This window comes from Dendrobates tinctorius, unplaced genomic scaffold (assembly GCF_039654945.1).
Source record: "Dendrobates tinctorius isolate UK_male_01 unplaced genomic scaffold, ASM3965494v1 ptg000075l, whole genome shotgun sequence".
Taxonomy (NCBI): domain Eukaryota; kingdom Metazoa; phylum Chordata; class Amphibia; order Anura; family Dendrobatidae; genus Dendrobates; species Dendrobates tinctorius.
The window spans coordinates 20066820-20093119 of NW_027361743.1; the positions used below are offsets into that span (position 1 = coordinate 20066820).

At 42.2% G+C, this 26300-nt stretch overlaps 1 protein-coding gene across 3 annotated transcripts; it reads left to right on the forward strand.

Moving 5' to 3' along the window:
• The first annotated feature begins 443 nt into the window (after window positions 1-443).
• On the forward strand, window positions 444-16808 carry GJB2 (gap junction protein beta 2). 3 transcript variants are annotated; one of them, XM_073583063.1, is made up of 2 exons: window positions 444-602; window positions 15100-16808. In XM_073583063.1, the coding sequence occupies exon 2, from the start codon at window positions 15118-15120 to the stop codon at window positions 15862-15864; it is 747 nt and encodes a 248-aa protein (XP_073439164.1). In that variant the 5' UTR covers window positions 444-602; window positions 15100-15117; the 3' UTR covers window positions 15865-16808. The 3 variants fall into 3 exon arrangements, with proteins under 3 accessions (XP_073439164.1, XP_073439163.1, XP_073439165.1); XM_073583062.1 differs by lacking the exon at window positions 444-602 and adding an exon at window positions 826-961; XM_073583064.1 differs by lacking the exon at window positions 444-602 and adding an exon at window positions 1622-1775.
• Window positions 16809-26300: the final 9492 nt, after the last annotated feature.

Below are 26300 nucleotides of genomic sequence, written 5' to 3' on the forward strand. Positions count from 1 at the left end.
AAATTCCGCGGAATTGATATGCTGCAGTTTATTAAAAAAAAATAAGACAAACAACAGCTCAAAAAAAAAGCAAGGAAATAACACGTCATAGTGTGTATGAAATTTTTGAAAAATCATTTATCTTACTGGTACTATAAAATGTGGCATATTCAGCACGAAAAAAATGCGCAGAAAGAAAAATAATGCTGCAAAAATGCTAGGTGTGAACTACTGGTGTACAAAAATCGCATCTACATTCATTATTTCATCAAACGTATTTTATTCACGTCATTCCGTCAATGATAGGCAGCCTGGGGCAGCGGGTTGTCAACTTCTGCAAACTTGTGTCTTCTCAGTCGGGATAAATGATCAACTGGGTCTGGTGACATAGGTGAATAGCTTAAGCTGTGTGAGCAAAATGGGAGGGACCAGAGAGGCACTAATAAATAGTCTGAGGAATCCAGTGAAGCATCAGATTGGAGAGTGGAGGTGTGACCTCCTACCTGGGCTTCGGAAGCAGGCAGTCATTCTGGATTTCTACTAGATCTCACCTGTGGGACAGTTCTGTGCCCTGTGCTGTGGGCACAGCTTATTGGATACGTTGGCCACCCATCTGTGTACAGGTGAGTCCTTCATCTTCCTCATTCCATTATCACCTGTCATGACTTTGGACTGGTGCTGTGTACCTTATGTTGCATAGACATTCCATTTCCAGAACACACGCTCTACTGGGAGTAAATACGCATGATGTACATAAATATGTTGTGATTCACTCCTCCACGCGCGGGTAACAAGATTAAAAATATGATATAATCGTTCACAACAAACGAAGCATCCAGAGCAAAAGTATTTGATGAATATACGGGCTGAATCTTCTATGTAATTCACATAGAAGACTAGCTTCGGAGGAAGGACATCTAGCATGAGCTGCTAACATTGGGTCTGTGACCATTTCAACCTTCTCAGCATGGACTCTAAGCAGGTACTGATGATAGAACTGGCTGGAAAGGTCCAGATATTGGGTCAAGGTGGTGGGATTTTACCTCTACTGGACTTGGTTTCTCTTCTGTGGGTCTACCTAGCATATGATACTTCAAGCTCCACCAGCCGGTGTCTAGTGTCTTCAGAAACGTCTTTGCCTATCTAGCTGGAGAATGTACGAAATGCTGTTGTTTGGGTGACACCTATACTGGTCCATAATAGATGGAAATCTTACGGGAGGGTTAATTCTGTCAAATGAATTAAAATATTAAGGTTAATTACTCATCACCATCTTAGAAGTCTACTTAACATAAGATTGGTCTACTAAGAAGGTTGTCTTTACGACTTCAAGAAGAGGAAAACTGACCTAAATGTTTCGTAGGGGCTTTAAGGAACTTGAGATTTTCAGTCCTGGTTGGGGTCTCTGGGACAGTTATCAGTTTATGCACATGGTATGGTTTATAGAATTTCATTCTTGGGGTGAATGTGGATTTATGACCTGTAAGACATTTAATACACGTGATGTAGGGACAGGATTTATTGCCATTAAAATAACTCCTACACTGGTTCCAGCCTATGCTCATCAGCTATAGCATACATCCTGCGTTGGATATGGCTGATCCTATTACATGTTTCGACAGAGCTCAACTACTGATTACAAAACTCGCACTCATTAAGGGTGTATGTTGACACACCTGGATTATAATATATAAGTACCAACCTATTGAGGTCACATGGAATTGTCCGTCTCAGATCAGTGAGATTTTAGGGTTCAAAAATCCAGCCCATAACTTTCTTCGGAAAGGAGATCTCAGGTGTGTATGATTGATACTGGGATGGTGGTGGGATATCTTCATATCATTGATACGTATGTAAGAGATTAATCATAATCTATAGATGTCTCAATCAGTGAACACAAGGACAAGAAGCTTTCATCATAGTCAGGGAAGGGTGGCTGCCTTACACCGTACATAGAGTAACATCAGTTTCTACCTTTTCGGTGGTATTTGAAGCAGAAGGACACTAAGAAGGACTCTGCACTTACTTAGGTTTTAATAATATGGGATTTTTGTATAGTTTAGTCAGATAGGTTTTAGAGAATATTTGTGATGGGCATGTGACAAGCCATTGTCATAGGCTTAAAGACTGAACCTAATGAGAAGAACATTTTGGTACTTTACTGCTATTTATACTGTACATGTCAGAATTTATGAAATTTTTGGAGTGGAATTTATTCCTAAATCTCCCCAAAAAATCTGTATCCCATGCATATTCCGTAAAGTTTCAGTGCTCATCTCCGGCTGCAGGTGGGAAAAATCTGCTGCAGAAATAAGAAGGCATGTCACTCAGAAACCCATTGTATGGGGAAAATGCACTGCGCATCCGCATCAGAAATCTGAGGGTACAGCCCTAGATTTATGTTGATCTGAGGGTACATCCCTAGATTTATGTTGATCTGAGGGTACATCCCTAGATTTATGCTGATCTGAGGGTACATCCCTAGATTTATGTTGATCTGAGGGTACATCCCTAGATTTATGTTGATCTGAGGGTACATCCCTAGATTTATGTTGATCTGAGGGTGCATCCCTAGATTTATGTTGATCTGAGGGTACATCCCTAGATTTATGTTGATCTGAGGGTACATCCCTAGATTTATGTTGATCTGAGGGTACATCCCTAGATTTATGTTGATCTGAGGGTACATCTCTAGATTTACGTTGATCTGAGGGTACATCCCTAGATTTACGTTGATCTGAGGGTACATCCCTAGATTTACGTTGATCTGAGGGTACATCCCTAGATTTATATTGATCTGAGGGTACATCTCTAGATTTACGTTGATCTGAGGGTACATCCCTAGATTTACGTTGATCTGAGGGTACATCCCTAGATTTATATTGATCTGAGGGTACATCTCTAGATTTACGTTGATCTGAGGGTACATCCCTAGATTTACGTTGATCTGAGGGTACATCCCTAGATTTACGTTGATCTGAGGGTACATCCCTAGATTTACGTTGATCTGAGGGTACATCCCTAGATTTATATTGATCTGAGGGTACATCTCTAGATTTACGTTGATCTGAGGGTACATCCCTAGATTTACGTTGATCTGAGGGTACATCCCTAGATTTATATTGATCTGAGGGTACATCTCTAGATTTACGTTGATCTGAGGGTACATCCCTAGATTTACGTTGATCTGAGGGTACATCCCTAGATTTACGTTGATCTGAGGGTACATCCCTAGATTTATATTGATCTGAGGGTACATCCCTAGATTTACGTTGATCTGAGGGTACATCCCTAGATTTACGTTGATCTGAGGGTACATCCCTAGATTTACGTTGATCTGAGGGTACATCCCTAGATTTATGTTGATCTGAGGGTACATCCCTAGATTTATGTTGATCTGAGGGTACATCCCTAGATTTATGTTGATCTGAGGGTACATCCCTAGATTTATGTTGATCTGAGGGTACATCCCTAGATTTATGTTGATCTGAGGGTACATCCCTAGATTTATGTTGATCTGAGGGTACATCCCTAGATTTATGTTGCAGAAATGCTCATACACAACTCCACGGCATGCTCACATACAGTTTTTAATGTGTCTTTTTGGAGCCAATCTGCCTAAATATATGTGCTACAAAATGCGTGAAAGACTCTTCCTATTCGTTTCAGTTCGTTTCTCATATCAGAATTTGTTTTATTCCTTTCAAAGGTTTTGAAAAACGCCTGTTTGAAAAAACTAGATTTGCACGAATCTACTTTGAGTGGCTTCCTCTTGGAATCTGCTCCAAACTTGACACAATAAAGGGGTATTCCTATCTCAAAGAGCCTATCCCAATATGTAGTAGGTGTGGTAATAATAATGATAATATTAGCAAATGCCTCCAATTAGAAATGTAGTGTAGTTCTTCTGATTCTCTATGTCACTTTCCCCATGTGCAGGGCATTGCAGTAGTTTAGATATCCATGGTCATGATCACTAACTAACTAGCTAACTGTCACTATATGAGTTGTTGTAACCATGAATACATAAGCTACTTCAATGCCCTGCACATGGGGTAAGCGACATAACAAATCAGAAGAACTTTACTACATTTCTAATTGTAGGTATTTGTTAATATTCTTATTATTATACCAACTATATTTCGGGATAGGATCTTGGAGATGGGAATATCCCTTTAGGTTAAAAAGTCTGTAAAAGATCAACTGTTGCAGAAAAAAACTAATAAAAAGGAGTGTTTCCTGAACTGGATTCTGCAAAAATTTCAGTTTTGCCTACCTTCAAAAAAACAAACTATGTGTGAACTTACCCTAAGGCAGGCTATATTTTCGGTCAGTGTGCTATACGTCTATATGTTCAACGGACAGCACACTATTCCAAAAATAATACAGCTTTGGAAAAAATTAAGAGACCACTTCCAAATGTTCAGTTTGTCTGATTTTTCTCTTTATCGGTATATTTTTGAGTAAAATGTAAATTGTTCTTTTAGTCTACAAACTTCTGACAACATGTCTCCGAATTTCTAAGCAATAATTTGTTTTTTTTTTCTGAAAAGGAGAAATGGTCAAAATTAAAAAAAAAAAAACAGTGCTTTCAGATCTCGAATAATGCAAAGAAAACAAGATCATAATCATTTAGAAACAACAATACTAATGTTTTAACTCAGGAAGAGTTCAGAAATCAATATTTTGTGGAATAACCTTGATTGTTAATCACAGCTTTCATGCCTCTTGGCTGCTTTCCACCAGTCTTTCACACTGCTTTTGGGTGACCTTATGCCTCTCCTGGTACAAAAATTTAAGCAGTTCTTCTTTGTCTGATGGCTTGTGACCATCCATCTTCCTCTTGATTACATTCCAGAGGTTTTCACTGGGTTTCAGGTCTGGAGATTGGGCTGGCCATGACAGGGATTTGATGTGGTGGTCTCTTAATTTTTGCCAGAGCTGTAAGTGCGCCTGCACACACCAGTGATTTCATTAAATCACAGCATGCACTAGTTTTGTCCGTTTCATAGACCAGAATGGGGCATCTCAATAACCAGCTATGCGGATGAGCACAGAGATCTGCATATGGAGCCAGTCATGTCTGCAATTTGCTGACGTAACTGGCCCAACTTTCAGTACAGTTGTTTCACAGGCTCATTATATATTTAAAGGGATTGTACAGTGAAATCAAGTTATCACCTATCTGCAGGATAAGTAATAAGTTGCTGATTGGTGAGTTTCCTACCACTAGAATATGTACTGATTGGTAGATTGGGGGTAAAAGTGGTGTGACAGGTCATTGCTGCTCCATTCATTCTCTATGGGGCTGCTGGAAAAACCCGAGCGCGGCTCCATAGGCAATGAATGGAGCATAGTTCGCACGTGCGCACTGCCATGCCATTTTAATGGGGATAAAAGTAGGACCTGCATCGATCAACAAGTTATCTGTCCTGTGGATAGGAAATAGCTTATTTTCACTGGACAATCCCTTTAAGTGCTACTTAGCCGTCTTTTCGGGATATTACAGTGTTGTTTATGGCTGTACAAAAGTGTGTGTAAGTGTAAAATATGAGGCTGGCCTAAAATAGGGAATTCTGTCTCTTTAACCCTGCGAGGCACCCATATCCTCCTTCTATAGGGCAGAACAAAGGCTTTAAAGAATTTGGACACCCCTAATAAAACAGCAAGGCCTCGTTAAGCGAGCAGTAAGTTGTATCATTACTGAGTTTTCAGAAACTGGTTAATGGACTCCTCATGTTTAGCTCGCAAAAAAAGAAGCTGAAGAGGAAACAGAGGCTACGTGCCCGCGATCAGGAACAAAAGGATTGGCTCTGTATGTTTAACTCCCCCAATATCACCTGTCAGGAGACCCCTTTACACAATAGACCATCAGTCGAGCCAACAGATGTCCGCGGGTTTGGCCGACAATGGTCTAATATTACGGAGGCTTTCAGGTCCTCCGACCCTGCAAATTTCAGTTGGACTAATGTATATTAGATGTTCAGCTCATGTCCCTTTGGCCTAAACTGAGGTTTAGAAAGATCGGCCATGTTGGGTTTCAACATCCCTGATACTTTCTTCTAAAGCCATCAGCTATAGTATCTGGTGACCCAAAGTTTCTCCAGTCTGACCAAACAAGAGCCTTATTTTGGCTGTCACCCATTAATTATGCATTTAATAAGCGGAAGAGCCAAATCTTCAAACGTGAACAGGTTGTATCCAGTTATTACTATCATTAGTCACATTGTGTCACGTTTAGTCACACAGATTATGTACGTAATATATATTACACAGCGTGCGTACTCCTTGTTATGGTATTTTTGTTGTGTTATACACTTTATTGTTGGGGGAAGATTATTCAGAGATGTGTACCGCACAATGAGGTAGATCGATTAATGTTGTCCATAGCAACCAAACAGAGCTCTGCTTTTATTTCTTAAACTACAGAGTTAGAATGAAAGCTGCACTGTGATTGGTTGCCATGGGCCACCAAGACTACTTTTATTTTTGCAGTTTTAATAGGTCTGCCTCAATGTGCAGAGATCACTGATGGTGTGAAAAGCAACTTCTGTGGTAGAAGCAGATTTCTCATAGGTCAGGTTTTGACCACAGTGAAGTGAAATCCTTTTGTTTTACAACGTAGTTACTGTTTTGGCCTGATATGGTTTTCTTCGATTGTACCATCACCTGTTACGTGACTCAGATGACAGTTTTAGTGCATGATGTGAATAGTGGGCGTAGGAATCTTCCCAAAAATCGAAAGTCAATAAGGTTATCAGTCATTTATAGATCTATAGGATGAGCCAGATACTGGTGGAAAATACCAGCGACATTCCTACTGGTTGTGATGTTGTAGCACCACCTAGTGGCGAATAGATCGCATTCTCACCTGACCCTTGGACTTTAGCGGTAGCACAATGCACAAATACAGATGAAACATTAATCCGGAGTGATTTCGCTTTCCAGATTAGAGCAAACAATGAATAAAATGTGTTTTACAATACTTTATAGTACCGTACGGGGATTTGCAGTACTTTTATATTGATCACCTATCTCTGTAAAGTCGAAAGGGTCCTAAAAAATGAATATGAGCCCATCTGCAGTACCCACAAAACAAATTCCCACCGATCATGTAAAGGGCTCTAAATAAACTTATGCAGTCGCTCTATGTGACCGCACATCGTCAAATCGTGATAGTGTGCAATGTGCCCATTGTCCTAATTCCCCTGTATTCCCAGCACGAGTGAGCGATCACGTGGTCGGTCACACGTAGGCGATTTGCAAAGTTCCCATCATGTGCTGACAATATTCTCCTATGCCTCTTTTAATAGAACATTGAATGAAATGGTTATGAATATAATCGGGACGTGATGGCAAATCGCAGACTTGTAGTCACGTAACCGCCCGGCAACGTGGCGCAGGGCAGTAGCTGTGGGCGAGGCACCCGACCTTCACACCCCGGCATACTACATGACAATGGGGGTCTCACTGGGTGTGTGGACTTTAGCTGTGATTGCAGACCACCGCATAGGCCAGCCAGAATTTACAGAGTTCAGTGAGGGAGACCGTAGTTCATAAATGAATGTATTTTTACTTAAGAATAACTTATGAGGAGCTATGTAGAGCAGATAGTAGGCATTCATCTTCAAGGACATTTCTGTTCTGACATAGAATGTTATCACACACTGTCCTTTCTCTATCCTGGAGTCACTCTCGATTTGTCCTTCTTTTAGCTCTTCTGCCTCAACACAGCTCAGCACATTATTCCCGAGCCTCCTCATCCCCAATAATGGCACAAAAGTCCAGCATGCAATAGTCCTATACTTCCAACTGTGGTTACGTGTCCTTCTCCCCATAGGGGAGTTTTCTATGCCGACATGGCCACTACTCAGCTTTCCACTCTATTGAAGCCTTTGGACCACCACGCGGGGCATTTCCGCTTCGTCTTGCTTATCCTTCCTTCTCCGTCCTGTTACCCGTCTGACAGCCAACTCTGTACTGTCCCGCTAGGCCTCCTGTCCCAGGATCCAATACTTCTTCCTTTCCTCTCTTTTGCTCTGGAACGACTCAGGACACTGCTCACTTCCTTCTCATTGTCGTTTCTCTCATAGGAGATTGCTACCTGACTTGGTCATCTCCCTCTTGTCACAAAAGCAACTACTGCATGCGATTCCGCTGACTAGCCAGACCAGAGGCGTGCTACTACTGCAGGCTCAACCTTGTCATTCTGACGGGAAACTCTACTGTCTTCTCACTTAACCCTTTCCCACTCTGGGCTAGTCACAACTATTAACTCTGTCTCCCTGTTTGCTATTTAGTGCTGGGAACAACACAACTCTATCACTAACGATAAAAATCATTAAACGTTCCAAACACCATAATGCATTACATCATTTCACATAGGGGGAGTGTGGGAAACACCTCCACTTCCTTACAGCCCCACTCGCACTGGGAATAAAGAAAACCCCTTTAAATTAAAGGAGTTGTCCGGTCTTAAGCTACAAGAAGTCTGCAGTCACTCTGTGTAACTGTAGACTTGTAAATTTTCACATTGCGCGCACTTCGATGTGCGTACTCCTGGCCACATTATGACTAGACTGTTTCTGGCCTAGCTCAATACATTTACATTGAGCGAAGCTGCGCCCATCGAGTTGGAATGTGGCGGGAGTATGCATATCATATAAATTCAGTCACATGACCGCCCGCTCCCGGCAGAGAATCCTCCAGTCACATAATAGCTTAAGACCGTCTTAGTTAGCGCCAAACCTTAGTCATCGCTGCACGTATCTAGTCTTATTGTACACATGTCAATAATCCGTGTGGAACACAAGGAAATATTCCTTATCTGTGATGTCTGGACATGTCTGTCTGTGTCAGTCTCGTAGGAAAAAACAAATAATAATAATAATAAATTTTATTTCTATAGCGCCGACATATTCCGCAGCACTTCAGATTTCAGAGGGGACTTGTACAGACAATATACATTACAGCATAACAATAATCACATAGATCATAACAGATACCAAGAGGAAAGAGGGCCCTGCTCGCAAGCTTACAGTCTATGAGGAAAGAGGGAGACACGAAAGGTGGGTGGTAACAGTTGCCCTGATTGTATGGACCAGCCATAATAAGTGTGTAACAGTACAGACACAGAGGGCTAATGGATGCATAAAGCATGTGGGAACATGATGCGGGGAACCTGGTTATGGTAAAACTTTTGACTGTGACACCCAGGGATAGATTAGGTTAATGTGTTGAGGAGGTAGGCCAGTCTGAATAAATGCGCTTTCAGGGCACGCTTAAAATTGTGGGGATTTGGGACTAATCGTATTGACCTGGGAAGTGCATTCCAAAGAATTGGCGCAGCACGTGTAAAGTCTTGGAGACGGGAGTGGGAGGTTCTGATTATTGAGGATGCTAACCTCAGGTCATCAGCAGAACTGACTGGCACAAGGTAGAGGCATCGGTGTAACGATTGGCGAGGAATATGATCCTGGCTGCAGCATTCAAGACAGATTGGAGAGGGGAGAGTTTGGTAAGAGGGAGACCGATTAGAAGAGAGTTACAATAGTCAAGACGAGAATGAATAAGAGAAACAGTAAGAATTTTTGCGGAGTCAAACGTAAGAAAAGGTCGAATTCTAGAAATGTTTTTGAGGTGCAGATGACAAGAGCGAGCCAGTGATCGAATGTGGGGGCAAAGGAAAGCTCGGAGTCAAGTATGACCCCAAGACAGCGGGCATGTTGCTGGGGAGTAATAGTGGAACCACACACAGAAATGGCAATGTCGGATATAGGTACATTAGTAGAGGGAGGAAACACAAGGAGTTCAGTCTTTGACAGGTTCAGTTTCAGATATAGTGAGGACATGATATTAGACACAGCGTTTAGACAGTCGCCGGTGTTTTCTAGAAAGGCTGTCGTGATGTCAGGAGAAGAAGCGTATAATTGGGTGTCATCAGCATAGAGATGGTACTGGAAACCAAATCTACTGATTGTTTGACCAATAGGGGCAGTGTACAAGGAGAAGAGGAGGGGGCCTAGGACTGATCCTTGAGGAACCCCAACAGTAAGGGGAAGGTGAGAGGAGGAGGAACCGGCAAAAGATACAGTAAAGGAGTGGTCAGAGAGATAGGAGGAGAACCAGGAGAGAACGGTGTCCTTGAGGCCAATGGAACAGAGCATAGTGAGGAGGAGCTGATGATCCACAGTGTCGAATGCTGCAGAGAGATCCAAAAGAATTAGCATGGAGTAATGACCATTTGATTTAGCTGTTAGTAGATCATTAGAGACTTTAGTGAGGGCAGTTTCAGTGGAGTGAAAAGAGTGGAAACCGGATTGGAGAGGGTCGAGAAGAGAGTTATCAAAACTGAAACAATATCTATTTTCACTGATAGCAGCCATACAAAGTAAATAGGTGTAGGTAAATTGACCTGTTAACGTTGCTATTAGGGCATCCTTTGTTTTGGGGCCTGAAAAAAAAATAAAAAAAAAATATATATATATATATATATATATATATACACAGTACAGACCAAAAGTTTGGACACACCTTCTCATTCAAAGAATTTTCTTTATTTTCATGACTATGAAAATTGTAGATTCACTCTGAAGGCATCAAAAGTATGAATTAACACATGTGCAATTATATAATTAACAACAAAAAAGTGTGAAACAACTGAAAATATGTCTTATATTCTAGGTTCTTCAAAGTAGCCACCTTTTTCTTTGATTACTGCTTTGCACGCTCTTGGCATTCTCTTGACGAGAGCCTCAAGAGGTAGTCACCAGAAATGGTTTTCACTTCACAGGTGTGCCCTGTCAGGTTTAATAAGTGGGATTTCTTGCCTTATAAATGGGGTTGGGACCATCAGCTGTGTTGTGCAGAAGTCTGGTGGATACACAGCTGATAGTCCTACTGAATAGACTGTTAGAATTTGCATTATGGCAAGAAAAAAGCAGCTAAGTAAAGAAAAACGAGTGGCCATCATTACTTTAAGAAATGAAGGTCAGTCTGTCCGAAAAATTGGGAAAACTTTGAAAGTTTTTGCAGTGGCAAAAACCATCAAGCACTACAAAGAAACTGGTTCACATGAGGTCCGCCCCAGGAAAGGAAGACCAAGAGTCACCTCTGCTGCGGAGGATAAGTTCATCCGTGTCACCAGCCACAGAAATCGCAGGTTAACAGCAGCTCAGATTAGAGACCAGGTCAATGCCACACAGAGTTCTAGCAGCAGACACATCTCTACAACAACTGTTAAGAGGAGACTTTGTGCAGCAGGCCTTCATGGTAAAATAGCTGCTAGGAAACCACTGCTAAGGACAGGCAACAAGCAGAAGAGACTTGTTTTGGCTAAAGAACGCAAGGAATGGACATTAGACCAGTGGAAATCTGTGCTTTGGTCTGATGAGTCCAAGTTTGAGATCTTTGGTTCCAACCACCGTGTCTTTGTGCGACGCAGAAAAGGTGAACGGATGGACTCTACATGCCTGGTTCCCACGGTGAAGCATGGAGGAGGAGGTGTGATGGTGTGGGGGTGCTTTGCTGGTGACAGTGTTGGGGATTTATTCAGGCATACTGAACCAGCATGGCTACCACAGCATCTTGCAGTGGCATGCTATTCCATCCGCTTTGCATTTAGTTGGACCATCATTTATTTTTCAACAGGACAATGACCCCAAACACACCTCCAGGCTGTGTAAGGGCTATTTGACCAAGAAGGAGAGTGATGGGGTGCTACGCCAGATGACCTGGCCTCCACAGTCACCAGACCTGAACCCAATCGAGATGGTTTGGGGTGAGCTGGACCGCAGAGTGAAGGCAAAAGGGCCAACAAGTGCTAATGCCAAGAGAATGCCAAGAATGTGCAAAGCAGTAATCAAAGCAAAAGGTGGCTACTTTGAAGAACCTAGAATATAAGACATATTTTCAGTTGTTTCACACATTTTTGTTAATTATATAATTCCACATGTGTTAATTCATAGTTTTGATGCCTTCAGAGTGAATCTACAATTTTCATATTCATGAAAATAGAGAGAACTCTTTGAATGAGAAGGTGTGTCCAAACTTTTGGTCTGTACTGTATATATATATATATATATATATATGTATATATATATATATATATATATACAGTATATATATATATATATACTGCTCAAAAAAATAAAGAGAACACTAAACAATACAATGTATATATATATATTCACATTATAAATAATGGATCACACTATATATAGTGGGTCACATATAGACAGAAGTGGAAGAATTGTCTGGTGCTTTATTAATCTGTGTCATGCACAAGCTTCTCATAAAATATTCAGCAGGTATTCTGTATAATTTTATATTAAAGATGTTAATGTAAAACACCCATGACATCTCTGATTACCATATCGCATAATTCGCATCATTTAGCATCTGGGAACCAGTTGATTAAAAGAAATTATTCAATTCAATTTTCAATGGAGAGGTTAAATAGCTTTGTATTCTGTCCCCTCAAAAAAATGTGAAAGTCTGTAAGGGCATGCCGATCTTTCCAATGAGATAAGGTCTGAACTAAAGGGCGTGTCACACTAAGCGATATCGGTAGCAATATCGCTATAACTTGTGACGTAGCAGCGATATTGCTAGCGATATCGCTGTGTCTGACACTTACCTCCGACCGGCTCCCCCGCTGGTTATTGCTGATCGCGCGAGAACGTCCTGAGCCATTTCTCGTCGTCAGCTTCCTGCGGCGCTTCCTGCTGTGGCGACGAGCGACGCATGGAGCCGGGCGGGAGGACGTCAGGATCGCCTCGTCTGACAGGTAAGTAGCGGCCCCCGACCCCTGCGATGTCGCTGGTGAGATCTGCCTGTGTGGCAGCTCACTAGCGACCATTTAGCGATGCACCAGCGATCCTGACCGCGTCATATCGCTGGTCGGGATCGCTGGTGCATCGCTAAGTGTGACAGCACCTTAAAATCAACTTTTTCAGTTTTTCAGAATTAATGCAAGTTCCATTTTCTGGACCTCCGTCCATTTGGACTGATGTGATATGTCTTATTTATAGGTCATAATAGTGTTTTCTGGGTCTTGTTTAAATAGTTAGGACTTAACTAAATTAAGTTAAAGAGGATGGCCAATAAAATTAATTTTCCAAATGTTTAAAGATATAACTATATATATATTCAACTTCCTTATAGATTTGTAGAAGCAAAGCTCCCCATTTGTCCCAGTTTCGGTCATGGCAGATCCAATTCCGGCTTGGACTTGACACAGGAGAAAGTTTCTTGTGTTGACACATTTACTGGTAATTTTAATTGCCAAGCCATTCTTTGTCTATAATTCGACCTGTTGAAATGAATCGGTCAGCCAGCCCCCTTCACACACAGTACTGATGGCTTGGAAACATAGGAGAAAATTTCCTATTTCAAGCTCAAGTCGGAAATGAGGCAAATGCTGCGACGAAGACATAAATGATGATTGTTGCATGTGTTTATTAGTAATATATATACAATTGAAACTAGAAGTTTCCATACACTATATAAAAAGACACATCTGCATGTTTTTCTCAATAACGCATATGAAATCAGAATAAACCTTTACCGTTATAGGTCAATTAGGATTACCATAATTATTATTATTTTCCAAATGCCAGAATAATGAGAGAAAGAGAATGTTTTAAGGCATTTTTATTAATTACTACAAAGTCAAAAGTTTCCATCCATTTCATTTGTATTTGGTACCATTGCCCTTAAACTGAACGACTTGAGTCAAACGTTTGGGATCTCCTTCCACAAGCATCTCACAATAGTTGTTCGGAATTTGGGCCCATTCCTCCTGACAAAACTGGTGTAACTGATCCAGGTTTGTAGGTCGACTTGCTCGCACCTTACTTTTCAGCTTTGCCCATAAATTTTCAATAGGATTGAGATCAGGGCTTTGTGATGGTCTCTCCAAAACATTGACTTCGTTATCCTTAAGCCTCTTTGTTACCATTTTGGCAGTACACTTTGGGTCATTGTCCATTTGGAAGACCCATTCCCACCCAAGCTTTAACTTCCTAACTGATGTCTTCTTGAGATGTTGTTTCAGTATTGCCACACAATCTTCTTTTCTCAAGAAGCCATCTATTTTTTGAAGTGCACCAGTCCCTCCTGCAGCAAAACAATCCCACAACATAATGCTGCTACCCCCATGTTTCACAGTTGGGATGGTGTTCTTAGGCTTCCAAGCTTCTCTCTTTTTCCTCCAAACGTAACAATGGTCATTATGCCCAAAAATTACATTTTAGTTTCATCAGACCACAGGACATGTCTCCACAAATTAAGGTCTTTGTTCCTTTGTGCATTTGAAAACATTAATCTGGCTTTTTTATGTTTTCTTTTGGAGTAATGGCTTCTTCATGGCAGAGTGGCCTTTCAGCCCATGTTGATACAGTATTTGTTTCACTGTGGATATTGACACAATCTTACCAGCTTCCGCCATCATCTTCACAAGGTCTTCTGCTTTTGTCCTTGTGTTGATATGCACATGTCAGACCAAAGCACATTCATTTCTGGGACACGGAACCTGTCTCCTTCCTGAGCAGTATGATGGCTGGACATTCCTATCTTAATTGTACTTGCATATACTTGTTTGTACAGATGAATGAGGCACCTTCAGGTATCTTGAAATTGTACCCAAGGATGAGCCAGACTTGTGAAAGTCCACAATTCTCTTTCTGATATCTTGGCTGATTTCTTTAAGACTTTCCCTTGATGCTACACAAAGAAGCAGGGTGTGCATTAAAATACATCCACAGGTGTGTCCCTAATTTCCTCAGATATTACCAAAAAAACAGAAATCAGAAGCTTCCAAACACATGACATCATCATATGGGCAGTCCAGAATTGTTTAAAGGCATAGTAGTCTTAGTGTATGTAAACTTTTGACTTTGCAGTAAGTAATAAAAATGCCTCAAAATCATTTTCTCGCTCTCATTATTCTGGCATTTGGCAAATATTAATAATTATGGTAATCCTAATTGACCTAAAACGGGAAAGGTTTATTCTGATTTCATGCCAGATATTGAATTTTTTTAAGTGAACAACCCTTTTCCTGTCTATATTTAATACATATCTTTTTGCTCATCAAATGCTTTCTATCTTTTTTTTCAGAAACGGTCTACGAACAACATGGATTGGGGAACACTTTATGAGGTCATTGGAGGAGTCAACAAACATTCCACCAGCATTGGCAAAATCTGGCTTTCTGTTCTCTTCATATTCCGCATTATGATCCTGGTGGTGGCTGCAGAGAGTGTTTGGGGTGATGAACAGTCAGATTTTGTCTGTAACACTTTACAGCCTGGGTGTAAGAACGTTTGCTATGATCACATCTTCCCAGTGTCTCACATCAGGCTTTGGTGCCTTCAACTTATTTTTGTAGCCACGCCAGCTCTTCTGGTTGCTATGCATGTAGCCTACTTAAAACATGAAGAGAAAAAGCAACTACAAAGGAAGGGACAATGTGATGAAAAGAACTTGGAAGAACTGAGGCAACGTAAAATTAGAATTGTAGGCACCTTATGGTGGACATACACCACCAGCATCCTGTTCAGAGTCATATTTGAAGCTGCTTTTATGTACCTCTTCCACATCCTTTATACTGGTTTCCATATGCAACGTCTAGTGAAATGTGGAAACTGGCCATGTCCCAATCTCGTTGACTGTTTTATTTCTCGGCCTACTGAAAAGACCATATTTACCTTCTTTATGATCATTGTGTCTGGCATTTGCATGGTACTCAATGTGGCAGAGCTGTGCTATCTCATCATCCAAGCTTTTTTCAGAAGATCTCGGAGAAACGCCAAGAAACACGTCAACCATATTTCTGGGAAAGAAGAAAAGCAGAACATATTAAATGAACAGAAGGAGCAATGATTCAAAAACCCAACAGAAGCTGTCATATATGGGGCTTTTTTTTAGTTGTTGAACCCAGTCTGCCAAAATGATGTTTCATATAGTACGCCAGCAGAATAGCTCTGAAAAAAAATATCAGTTGTACGACAAAATGGGAAAACTTGTGGAATACAGAATATGAAACTGTAGATTATAAATGACATACTAGTATTTTTGCATTTTCTGTATTTTTTGGAGGGTATTATTTTTACTATTTATATGATACAATTGCTACTTAAGTGGATAACTTTAGTTTTGCAAATTTTCTGACTGTATGTTGAAGAAATCACTGCCACTTTTTTTTTTATTATCAGGCCTGTGCAATGAAATGGTGACTGATGGGAGGCTAGCCTGGAATATACTGCCTGATTAACTTTTTTTCGGCCTTGGAATATTTTGTACAAATACATGTTAGTATTTGAAGTAGCAGTAAAGCGTGCACTAACATAAGAAAAGGATTGTCCTTATCCTTCTTAGAACTGCCTTGCAGTGTACATAGTGCTGTCTACGATACATTTGCTTCAGAAGAGGACCGTAGAGGTTTAGACGTTCCTTAACTTATGGTGGAACTTGAAACTTGGCATCCAAAGTATAGTGTTTATGTTTTATTTTACCTTTCAGAATGAAATAAGGAACGATACCTGCTAATTTGACCACTGCATACAAATGGATTTATATTGGGTTTTTTTCTGCCTTGGGGTTACACATGCTTGTATTTTGGATTTACAGCTGAACTGATTCTTTCTTCAGAAGAACAAGGCAATTGTTAATGCGAGATGAACATACTGTACTTTTTCGAATTGTTCACAGCTGTATTTCCGGCAATAGGTCACTAGAGGGAGCGCCGAAAGTCCAATTGTCAGAATGTAAAATTGTTTTTTGTATTATTGTGTATGTTTTAGTTTGAATAAATAATTTTTATTCTCTTTTTTTCTCATTCATTCTACATAAGGTTTGTTGAAAATTAGACAAAAACTTTAAATAGTGGATATCCGCTGCCAGGGAATAATTAAAAAATAATTTATATATATACTGCTCAAAAATTTAAAGGGAACTCTTAACCATCACAATGTACTAGGGTGTGTGGTATTTTTTTGAGCACTATATATACACACTCCTCAACATTGAAATTGCAATACCAAGTAGGAAAAGTCCTGGAAATCACACGACTGATAGACATGTTAATGATATGCAAGCGAAAAAATGGAAACAACAATTTTAAAACCTCTATTTATTCAGTCTTGAGTGAGCCACATGTAGAAATTCCCACACTTATACACCTCGGCTGCTATCAATGAGGTTATTAATGGTTGTCTAAGGAATATTCTGCCATGCTGAATGCACTTGGGCAAATCATCAAGATCCGCTGCTGGCAGCTCCCTTTGCAACTGCCTATCAATGACGTAACAGATGGCATACAAGCCTTTAAACGCTGAGAGCCATGGTAGTACATTCATGTCCTGCAGGCTGCTCACAGTAGCACAAGCAACATGCAGCCTGACATTGTCAGGCTGAAAAATGCTTCTGGAATACTTTGGAGAAATGGCTGTATCATTGGCCCCATGACCAAATTAATGTAACACTTTTATTAGTGTACTATTAGTGTACCTGGAATGAAGACTAGAGGAGTTTGGCTACCGTACATTATATTACCCCACACCATAATCCTAGGAGTAGAACCAATGTGATGTTCCCTCGTGAAAGTCTCTATGACGTTGACCATTTGGTCTTCAAGGTAAAAATGGGACTCATCCCTGAAGAAGCTAGACCTCCATTGCCTCCTTGCTCTGCAACATGATAGCCTTTGACAGCGGTGGCGTGAGGTTAATGGAATATCTGTAGTTGAACATCTGGCTCATATCCCAATGAAGCGCAAGCACCTTCTGATGGTTTGTGTAGACACTGATGCCTTAGGCATCAGAACCAGTGCCATTTCTTGAAAGTATCTCAGGAGCACTTTTTTAGCAGAACTTCACCAGGCAGCATGTCGCTTGTGCTACTGTGAGCAGCATGGCTGACCCATATGTTTAGCCACATCCAGCAGAATCTCTGGGCTTGACTCTCACCGATGTGTAGTTTATCTTTATAATTTGCTTGTCCAGTTTCTTCCGCTAGACAATCATTAATAACCTCACCGACTGAACTCCAAGGCATGTAGTGTAAGTACAGGTATTTCTGCAGGTGGCGCACATACTCAAAACTGACTAAATTGAGATGGTTTAAAAATGTTGTTTCCATTTTGTCATCAATTCCATATCAGTAAAATGTCTATCGATCCCTTGATTTCCAGAATTCCACGATTTTCCTTCTTGGTGTTGCAATTTCATTGTTGTGTGGACAGTGCTGTGCAAAACTTTCAGGCAGGTGCGGAAACTTGCTGCAAAGTAAGAATGTTTTCAAAAACTTAATAGTTTCTTTTTATCAATTAGCAAAATGCAAAGAAAAGAGAAATGTAAAAAAAAGGGTAATATTTGGTGTGATCATCATTTCACTTCAAAACAGCATCAGATCTTCCAGATACACTCGCACAGTCAGGGATTTTACATAGTTATAGTCAGGTGTATGAGTAACCATTTATACCAAAGTGATGATAATGATCCTCGTTTTCATATGTAGGTTGAAACACACAGTCATTAAATAAAATCACCGCCTTCCCCTGTTTTCAGCATCGCCCTGGTCCTCTTCTGAGTCAGGTGACTTCAACTCCAACTAGCTGGATCACACAAGGTTGATCTGTGTTGACCAGAAAGCACTTTTACAATGTAGGTCTATATTCTGCCTCAGGATGAGGCTTTTCAAGGCAGTCTGTTTGCCAAAAAGTGCCGGAGAGCGGTACAATAATGTCTGCAGGTAGCTGTGAAGCATTATGGAAGTCACTTGCAAGTTTGGGGGATGAATTTCAACAAATGGAGTTTGGAGAATTGGTCAGAATTAATGTTGTCCTCAATGTTTAGAAATACAGGCAGAGTTTTATCCAACATGCAATACCATCACAGAGGCATCTCATTTGCTCCAAATTTATTCTGCAGCAGAACAATGACCCCAAAAATACAGCCAACATTATTAAGAACAATCTTCAACGTGAAGTAGAACGAGGAGTCCTAGAGGTGATGATATGGCCCCGCAAAGCCCTGATTTCATCACCGAATCTGTCTAGGATTACAAGAAGAGACAGAACGATTTTCACAAGTGACATCCGCAGAAGATCTGTGGTTGGTTCTCCAAGATGTTTATAGCGCCTTCCCTGTGTAATTCTTTCAAAAACCGTGTGCAAGTGTACCGAGAAGAATTGATGGTTTGATGATATTTTAAAGGAAAAGGGAGGTCACACCATTATTGGTTTGATTTAGATTATCTTTTGTTCATTTACTTTGCATTTTAATTGTTGAAAAATACATTTTTAAACTGAATCAACCCTCTTAAGCCATCTGTATGGGCACACAGGTCACAGAAAGTTGAATAAAATCATACCTTGATCTCTGTGATCGGATCTTTTATTCAAAGGAAATCCACAATTTTCTTAATATGTAAATGAGCTGTTAAGATCTATGGCCTGGGATAGATCATAGATCTCACTGATGACACTGGTGAGATCACACAGATCCCACAGCTGCCACCAGTTGTCAGGGATAACAGTCAGAGGGGTCATGCAGAACCCACTGCCGTTACCATTTTGTCACAGATGACATCGAAGAGATCACACAGATCCCTCCGCTATCACCTGTTGTCAGGGGATGACACTCTGCTGCCTCCAATCATAAAGACAATTACGCAATTGACGGATGAAGGATGTATGTGGTTGAGGCTGCTTCCACATATATATATACATATAAACATACACTATATATACGTATGACTATACGTATGTACCCTTATGCGATCACTGCCAACTCCACAATAGCAAAAGGGAACAACTACTAGCTGCTACCACCAATCATTTAGCACAGGCCGTTTGGACACCCGCTACACGTAGAATATAGCTTCAGGGGTGCGGTTTACAGATCAAGAGGAACAGTGCTATTAAATTTTATATATTTAATCCAGAAAGGTACGCAGTGTCTATAAAAATATTCAAAGATTAGAAAAAATGGGAACAAAACAATGCAATATATACAATTACATGAGATAAAAAGTAATAATGAAAGAAAATTACTAGACCTGATGTCACTGAAATGGCTTAGAGCTTAGAGGAGAGAAGTACTCCAATTGGGAAAATAGACCACTCTCACTGCGAATGTATGCCTTCCAGAATGAACAAGGATAGAGATCCAATAAAGGCTACATCCACATACCTCCCATCGATGAGCTTATGTGGGGGGCTGAATGTGGGATGTGCTGACCCTTTAGAATTTTATGAAATCCCAAAATTTCAGTATACCTTCACCCCTGGAGGTCCCAGGTGAGAGATATTGTCGTCATTTTTCTTATCGCGATTTTACCTGTCTATTGAAATGAGACATGGCATGGATAGCCCCATTCATTGGAACGATATGAAGTTGGAGCTTTTGTGCTGGCCTTACGGTGATGTGATTGAATACGTTATGTACATCCCTGTGCTGCAACGCCAAAAATATATCTCCAATAACAAAACCCCAATATTCAACACTGACCACTGACTTCAAAATGTATAAGAAGATTCTTTGACCAGAGGAAGCTCTATCCCTGAGAAAGGTACTTCCCTAACTCTCAATAAACAAATCCCAGTCTTGCTGTTTTTTTCTCAACAGCATTTATCTACTGTAATTACCTGGACACTGCAGGAGGTCCCGACTTCAATGGAGGCTGACATGATAACTCTTTCTCAACCACTTCCAGTTTTATGCTGCTTCTCTCTTCCCTAATTGTAATTAGTTTTATCTCTTACCAGCAACAATTAATCATTTCCACATGTTGAATGTGAGGGTGATATGTCACTCTCTGGAGATGTCTTCTGGAATTTTAATTTTTTTCTATGATATAGTCAATTGACACTTATTTACAGGCTTGTCTAAAATAGGCCGGCGAACATTGATGGAGACAGAACAGTCTTTAAATCATTTTTTGCTGCCCCATACAGTATTATTTTATCATCATCACAACCTACACTAGGCAATGTGCTGTCTATTACAAAAATGTTAAAAAATGACAAACAATCCAATAACCCAACAAATGTGCATTTTGCTCATTTGTCAAGTGATCATCGGCATTTTATATGGACTGATAACAGAGGAGTAGCTAGGGGTTTAGTTCAGGGGCGGGCGAAACATCTGAGCGGACACCTAACCAGGTAACCCTGATTACAACTACAGTGGTGCACCCTAATTGTGGGCATAGGGGAACCTCAGTCAATGACTGTGGTATTACTGAAAATAAATCTCTATGAAAAAATAACACTGTTATTACTGCTATATGTTGCTAGATACCACTACTGCAGAACATATAGGAGATTACAGTACAGTTATAAATAGGGACTTACAGGTGACGTTCTTTTTGACGGAAACATTCACTTTTCCATCTGGCCCAGACCAGCACAACAAATTCTCCAGCCAGGACTCAGCTGTAGATATTACAACAAAGACACATATAATTTCTCACTTTTCCAGGAATGTTCCCATCTATTCCCAACCCGCGCAAACTCCTCATCCTACTGATACCCCAATACTTAACTGTGTCTGCCGTATGTGTCCCTATTACTGCAACTGCTGTACAAAAAACGGGGCTCCTCTTACTGCCCCACATAGTAATGCCACCACTGTGGCCCTGTAATAACAGTATCCACATTTAGTCCCTATAAAGAAATGATGCCACCTTTGACAGTCACAAAACTCTAAGTGCCCCTATAACAATAATGGTTCTTAAGTGCCCACTTAACATTTAATAGTGTCCCCTGAGTCTCAACATGTGCAGATCCCCTATACACAGTATGAGGGGTCCACAGCTTCCCTATACACAGTATGATGGGTCCACAGCTGCCCTATACACAGTATGAAGGGCCCACAGCTTCCCTATACACAGTATGATGCCCCACAGCTCCCCTATACACAGTATGATACCCCACAGCTTCCCTATACACAGTATGAGGGGTCCACAGCTTCCCTATACACAGTATGATGGGTCCACAGCTGCCCTATACAAGTTATGAAGGGCCCACAGCTTCCCTATACACAGTATGATGCCCCACAGCTCCCCTATACACAGTATGATACCCCACAGCTCCCCTATACACAGTATGAGGGGCCCACAGCTTCCCTATACACAGTATGAAGGGCCCATACTGGCGTATGCGCCAGTACACTATGTCCCGGAACACAGCTAAATACTTCCGGGACATAGTGTACCGGCGCATGCGCAGTAATGATTATCGGCTTTGCCCGCAGTTGGGCAAAGCATACTACGCATGCGCGAAGCAAGATTGCTTTGCGCACGTGCGAACTATGGAGAAGAACTACTCTAATACCAGAGAAGATCGTGGATTAGGCCACGGATGGGGTGGAGAAAAAAGAAGAAACACTGCCCATCGGACCGGACCCAGGCCATTTACATAGGCCTCCAACATCCTGTGACAGATTCCCTTTAAGGAACCAGACTGATCTTTACACTCAGCAGCAGCGGGCATAGTTAACTCAGGGTGAGCGGAGCATGCGCAAAAGCGAGCAGACTTGGTGGGAACAGACAGCGCGTGGCAGGGAGAAGGAAGCAGCACAGGCCCACCCCTGAGAATCCTCTTGGCCACCCACAGCGACTGTGGATAGAGACTTGGAGTGCCCCCACTGGCTCTCCCAAACCAGGGTGCCGAACACTGTAGTCCTGCTTGTGCCGCGTTTGTAGCGCTTCAGAGAAAGACCGGGTACGTGACTGTGAACTGTGCCCTGGGACATTGATTGTCTTGTTTTTAAATGGTTTTAATTGTGTGTTCTGTTTTTCCAAATAAAGCATTTTTTACATATCTATTTCTCATAGATTTATTAGGTGTGCATACCATTCTTTTGCTTGGTCTGTTCTCTTACCCTTTTCATGGATTATCCCATGCACCCTCTCATATGTTTACATTGATATTTGACATTATGGTGCACCCTATATCCTATTATTCATTGTGAACTGTGCCCCGACTCCCCGGTCCATATCTGCCAAGCCACGATGGGTCTGAACTGTGTTTCGGCCCACACTTTACCCGTGATCACAATCCCCGGATTCAGAACCCTGCGAGGGGTATCAGAGACGAGCTGTCACCATCAGGACATCACTAGAACAAGCCTTCACTGACTGCTGTCGGCGTCACCGCTCCACATCGTTGAATCCAGCATCTGGGAGCCGACTGACCGGATAAGTTATCCTTTGAACTCGTTTCTACCTGATCACCAGTGTTGCTTCATTCACCTTATTTCCTTGTTTGTTTTCCCCCATTACTGCAATAACTCTGCAAAACTGCTTAACTCACTGCATGGAGTATATCCCTGTTCAAGTAAATACGTTAACCCTTGATCTGTCTCCCGTCTGTCACTGCATCCTGCAACCTGCTCACATTTACACATAAAGATATCAAGGCATTTAAACAAGCACACAGCTCTGGATACCAAGAGCAGAGAGTAGTGAGTTGATTAGACCTTCTCTGAAAGCTGTTGTCTGGTGATGTTGCAAGAAAGGGAGAGGTTTTGGGAGTGAGATGAATACATGAACTGTTGTATAGAGAGAAATGGCTGGGATGTTAAAAGTTAACCTCTCTCCAGCAATGTAGCTTCTGAACACACTTGGTCAGGCACTAGAGGCCGGACTCCGTGGAAACGAGCTGTACACTATAAAAGACAAAAGCTTTAATTGCAGGAGAATGACAGCAGACAGAAAAAGCAAGTCAATTGCTTCTTTTCATGCTGTTTAATTAAAGCTATTCAAGAACTTGAGAACACCTGTCATGGGGTTACAGCAACAGAGGAGCCAGAAGACCGCAGCGCAGTAAACTCCTTTTGGCAGTACAGGGGTTATTCATCTAAGTTGGGAGCTCTGGGAGTCTGGGCTCTCAGCTGAGCCCCATAAACCTCTTCGGAGTCGAGGTCTTTTTCCAAAATATTAACTTTCCTGGACAGCAGTGCATTCATCACATAGGCAGCACAGTTCAGACAGTGCAACATTTTCTGTACTTTCCCTGCCTTCCGGGAAGCCTCCATTGTTCCTGTAAACTCTCTTTTTCCTTCTGGCATTCCCTGCTGTATCTCTGGACAATCTCTGTCCCATCCGTGCTTCTTGTGTCACCAGCTCTCTGCCCTCCTCTCATCCCGTTCCAATTGGGAAAGGTGCCAGGAACGCCATCTCATCTACTCCTGCCCAGGTCTATAGACCCCAGATCCTTCTTGGGACTGTATTTCCTAAGCTGGTGCCTGCATTCACGATTCTCCACCTCAGGCCCTTTTCTGCCATAGCAACTCTAGCCTCACAGCCGGCAGACTATCTGGACTCACTGCTGCATGCACCTTGTCCTGGGCAAGGTTCCCTGAGCTCTGGCTTTAATCAGGAAATGTCGATCCCAAACCTCCCTATTCTGTGCTGCTCAGCTCTGTGGCCCCTCCCATCTGTTTAACCCCTATGCTGCCTGATGTAACTGACACTCCAAGTCCTATCTCTAATATGCCCCCTTTAATTCTAACCCTGCTGTTACTCTATGCTAACTTCAATCCCTAATCCTAACCCTATACGCAGGTACATGTATCATGATCCAGATCGGGTTTTGGGTCTTGTCTCTCCTTTCCCGGTCTGGTCATGCCAGGGGTTAACTTTCTCTGCCTCGTTCCAGTTTTGGGTCTGCTATTTCTCTGCGCTGCATCCTGCAGGCAGTGCCAATTATTTTTCCTGCCTACGGCGTGTGTAGCTGGCTCTGGTGAGACCCTGATTTGTCCTGCTGCGTTTAGCTGACTTTGCCCATGTCTGTTCACTCTTCTCCTACCCGTCCCGAATGCGTCCCTGTGTGTTTGGATTCCCCGGTACTCGACTCGGCTTTTGCTCTGACCTGATTCTGTCTCTTCCTTCTGGTACTTCTGTTACAGACCGGTACTGACCTTTTGGCGCTCCTCTGACTGTGTTTGGGATTCCCCTTGGTACTACGCTACTCTCTGGTATCGACCCGGCTAGTCTGACTATTCTGCTGCCCCCTGGTGGTAGCCTCGCTGCAGTTCTACTGGTCTGCTCTGAGCAGGATTTCAGCCCTATCTCTACTCTGCTGCCATCTAGTGGAGTTTGCGTTGCTCTGCATTTACCTGCAGTGCTGCAGCATGACAACATGACATCACAATACACGTATGTGGCGCCCCTGAGGCTCGGTCGCCACAGAGGCACTGCACCTTCTCTCTCCGGGTGTAGTACCCCACCATGCAGGTAAGGTGGGAACTCCTTTCCACACTCCAACACTCACACCCCACACAACAGAGTAGTTTAGCATAACCATATTGCAGTTCCATGCTCAGAGGGTAGCAGAGCACCTTTGGTGGTTCCCTGGTTGGACCAATAGACGTGCTGGGAGGTGGGTGGAGTTGATAATACATACAAGAGCGGGAAGGTTTAGAATTTCAGGGCTCAGTCGGAGTTGGAGAATGGGCTGACAGGAGGTCGGTCAGGAAGGAAGCCACTCGGATAGGAGTGAGGATCCCTGGATGAAGGGATGGAGGAAGGAGTGCTGCAGCTGCCTCAGTGACCTGAGCCAGCTGGCACGGGAAAGGAGAAGAAGGAGAAAGACATAGAACTGTAATCTAAGCATCCATAGGAAAGAGAGATTAGTACGGAATGAAGGAGTAATAGAACAGAGAGGATGTGGGTTGGAAGGAAGCACCCTGCCTATAGGTTCTAAGCGCAAGGCCGGGGCCCGGTCCCCGAGGTTGTATGGACACTTATGGTTCTGCAGCAGACACCGGTGGAGTAGTTGGCTGTAAATGCACTACTCCCATCTAAGAATTGGGGCACAATAGCACTTAGATAGTGAGCCGGGACTCAGGAGAAGGGAGTCCCCGAAGCAGGCTACAGCTGTCTGCCATACAAGTAGAGTTCTTGGGAACACCTGTCAGGAGGAACTCCAGTGTAACTCAGTACTAGGAGATCTTCACACATAAAGGCGCTCTAGAGGAGACGTTCAGAAAGGTACATGTTGGCGGAGTGTTAGAGGGGAGCCTACCATCATGCCTGGAGGTTGACTGAGTCTCTGACCCAGAGGACACGGCCCGGAGGCAGGCATCTGTGTGTACTACAGACTGTGAGTAAAGCTTTGGAACTACAAGCCCCAATGTCCTCCATTCATTCTGCGCCTCTCCTTATCCATTGCGCCTACACTGCCCTGGGACTACAGCTCCACCTGTGGGGAACTACACCATCTTTGCTGCACCACACCATCAGTCCCAGTGGATCTGCATGCAGCGTCGGCTTAACACCTCATTTGCCGAACACCACAGGTGGCGTCACGA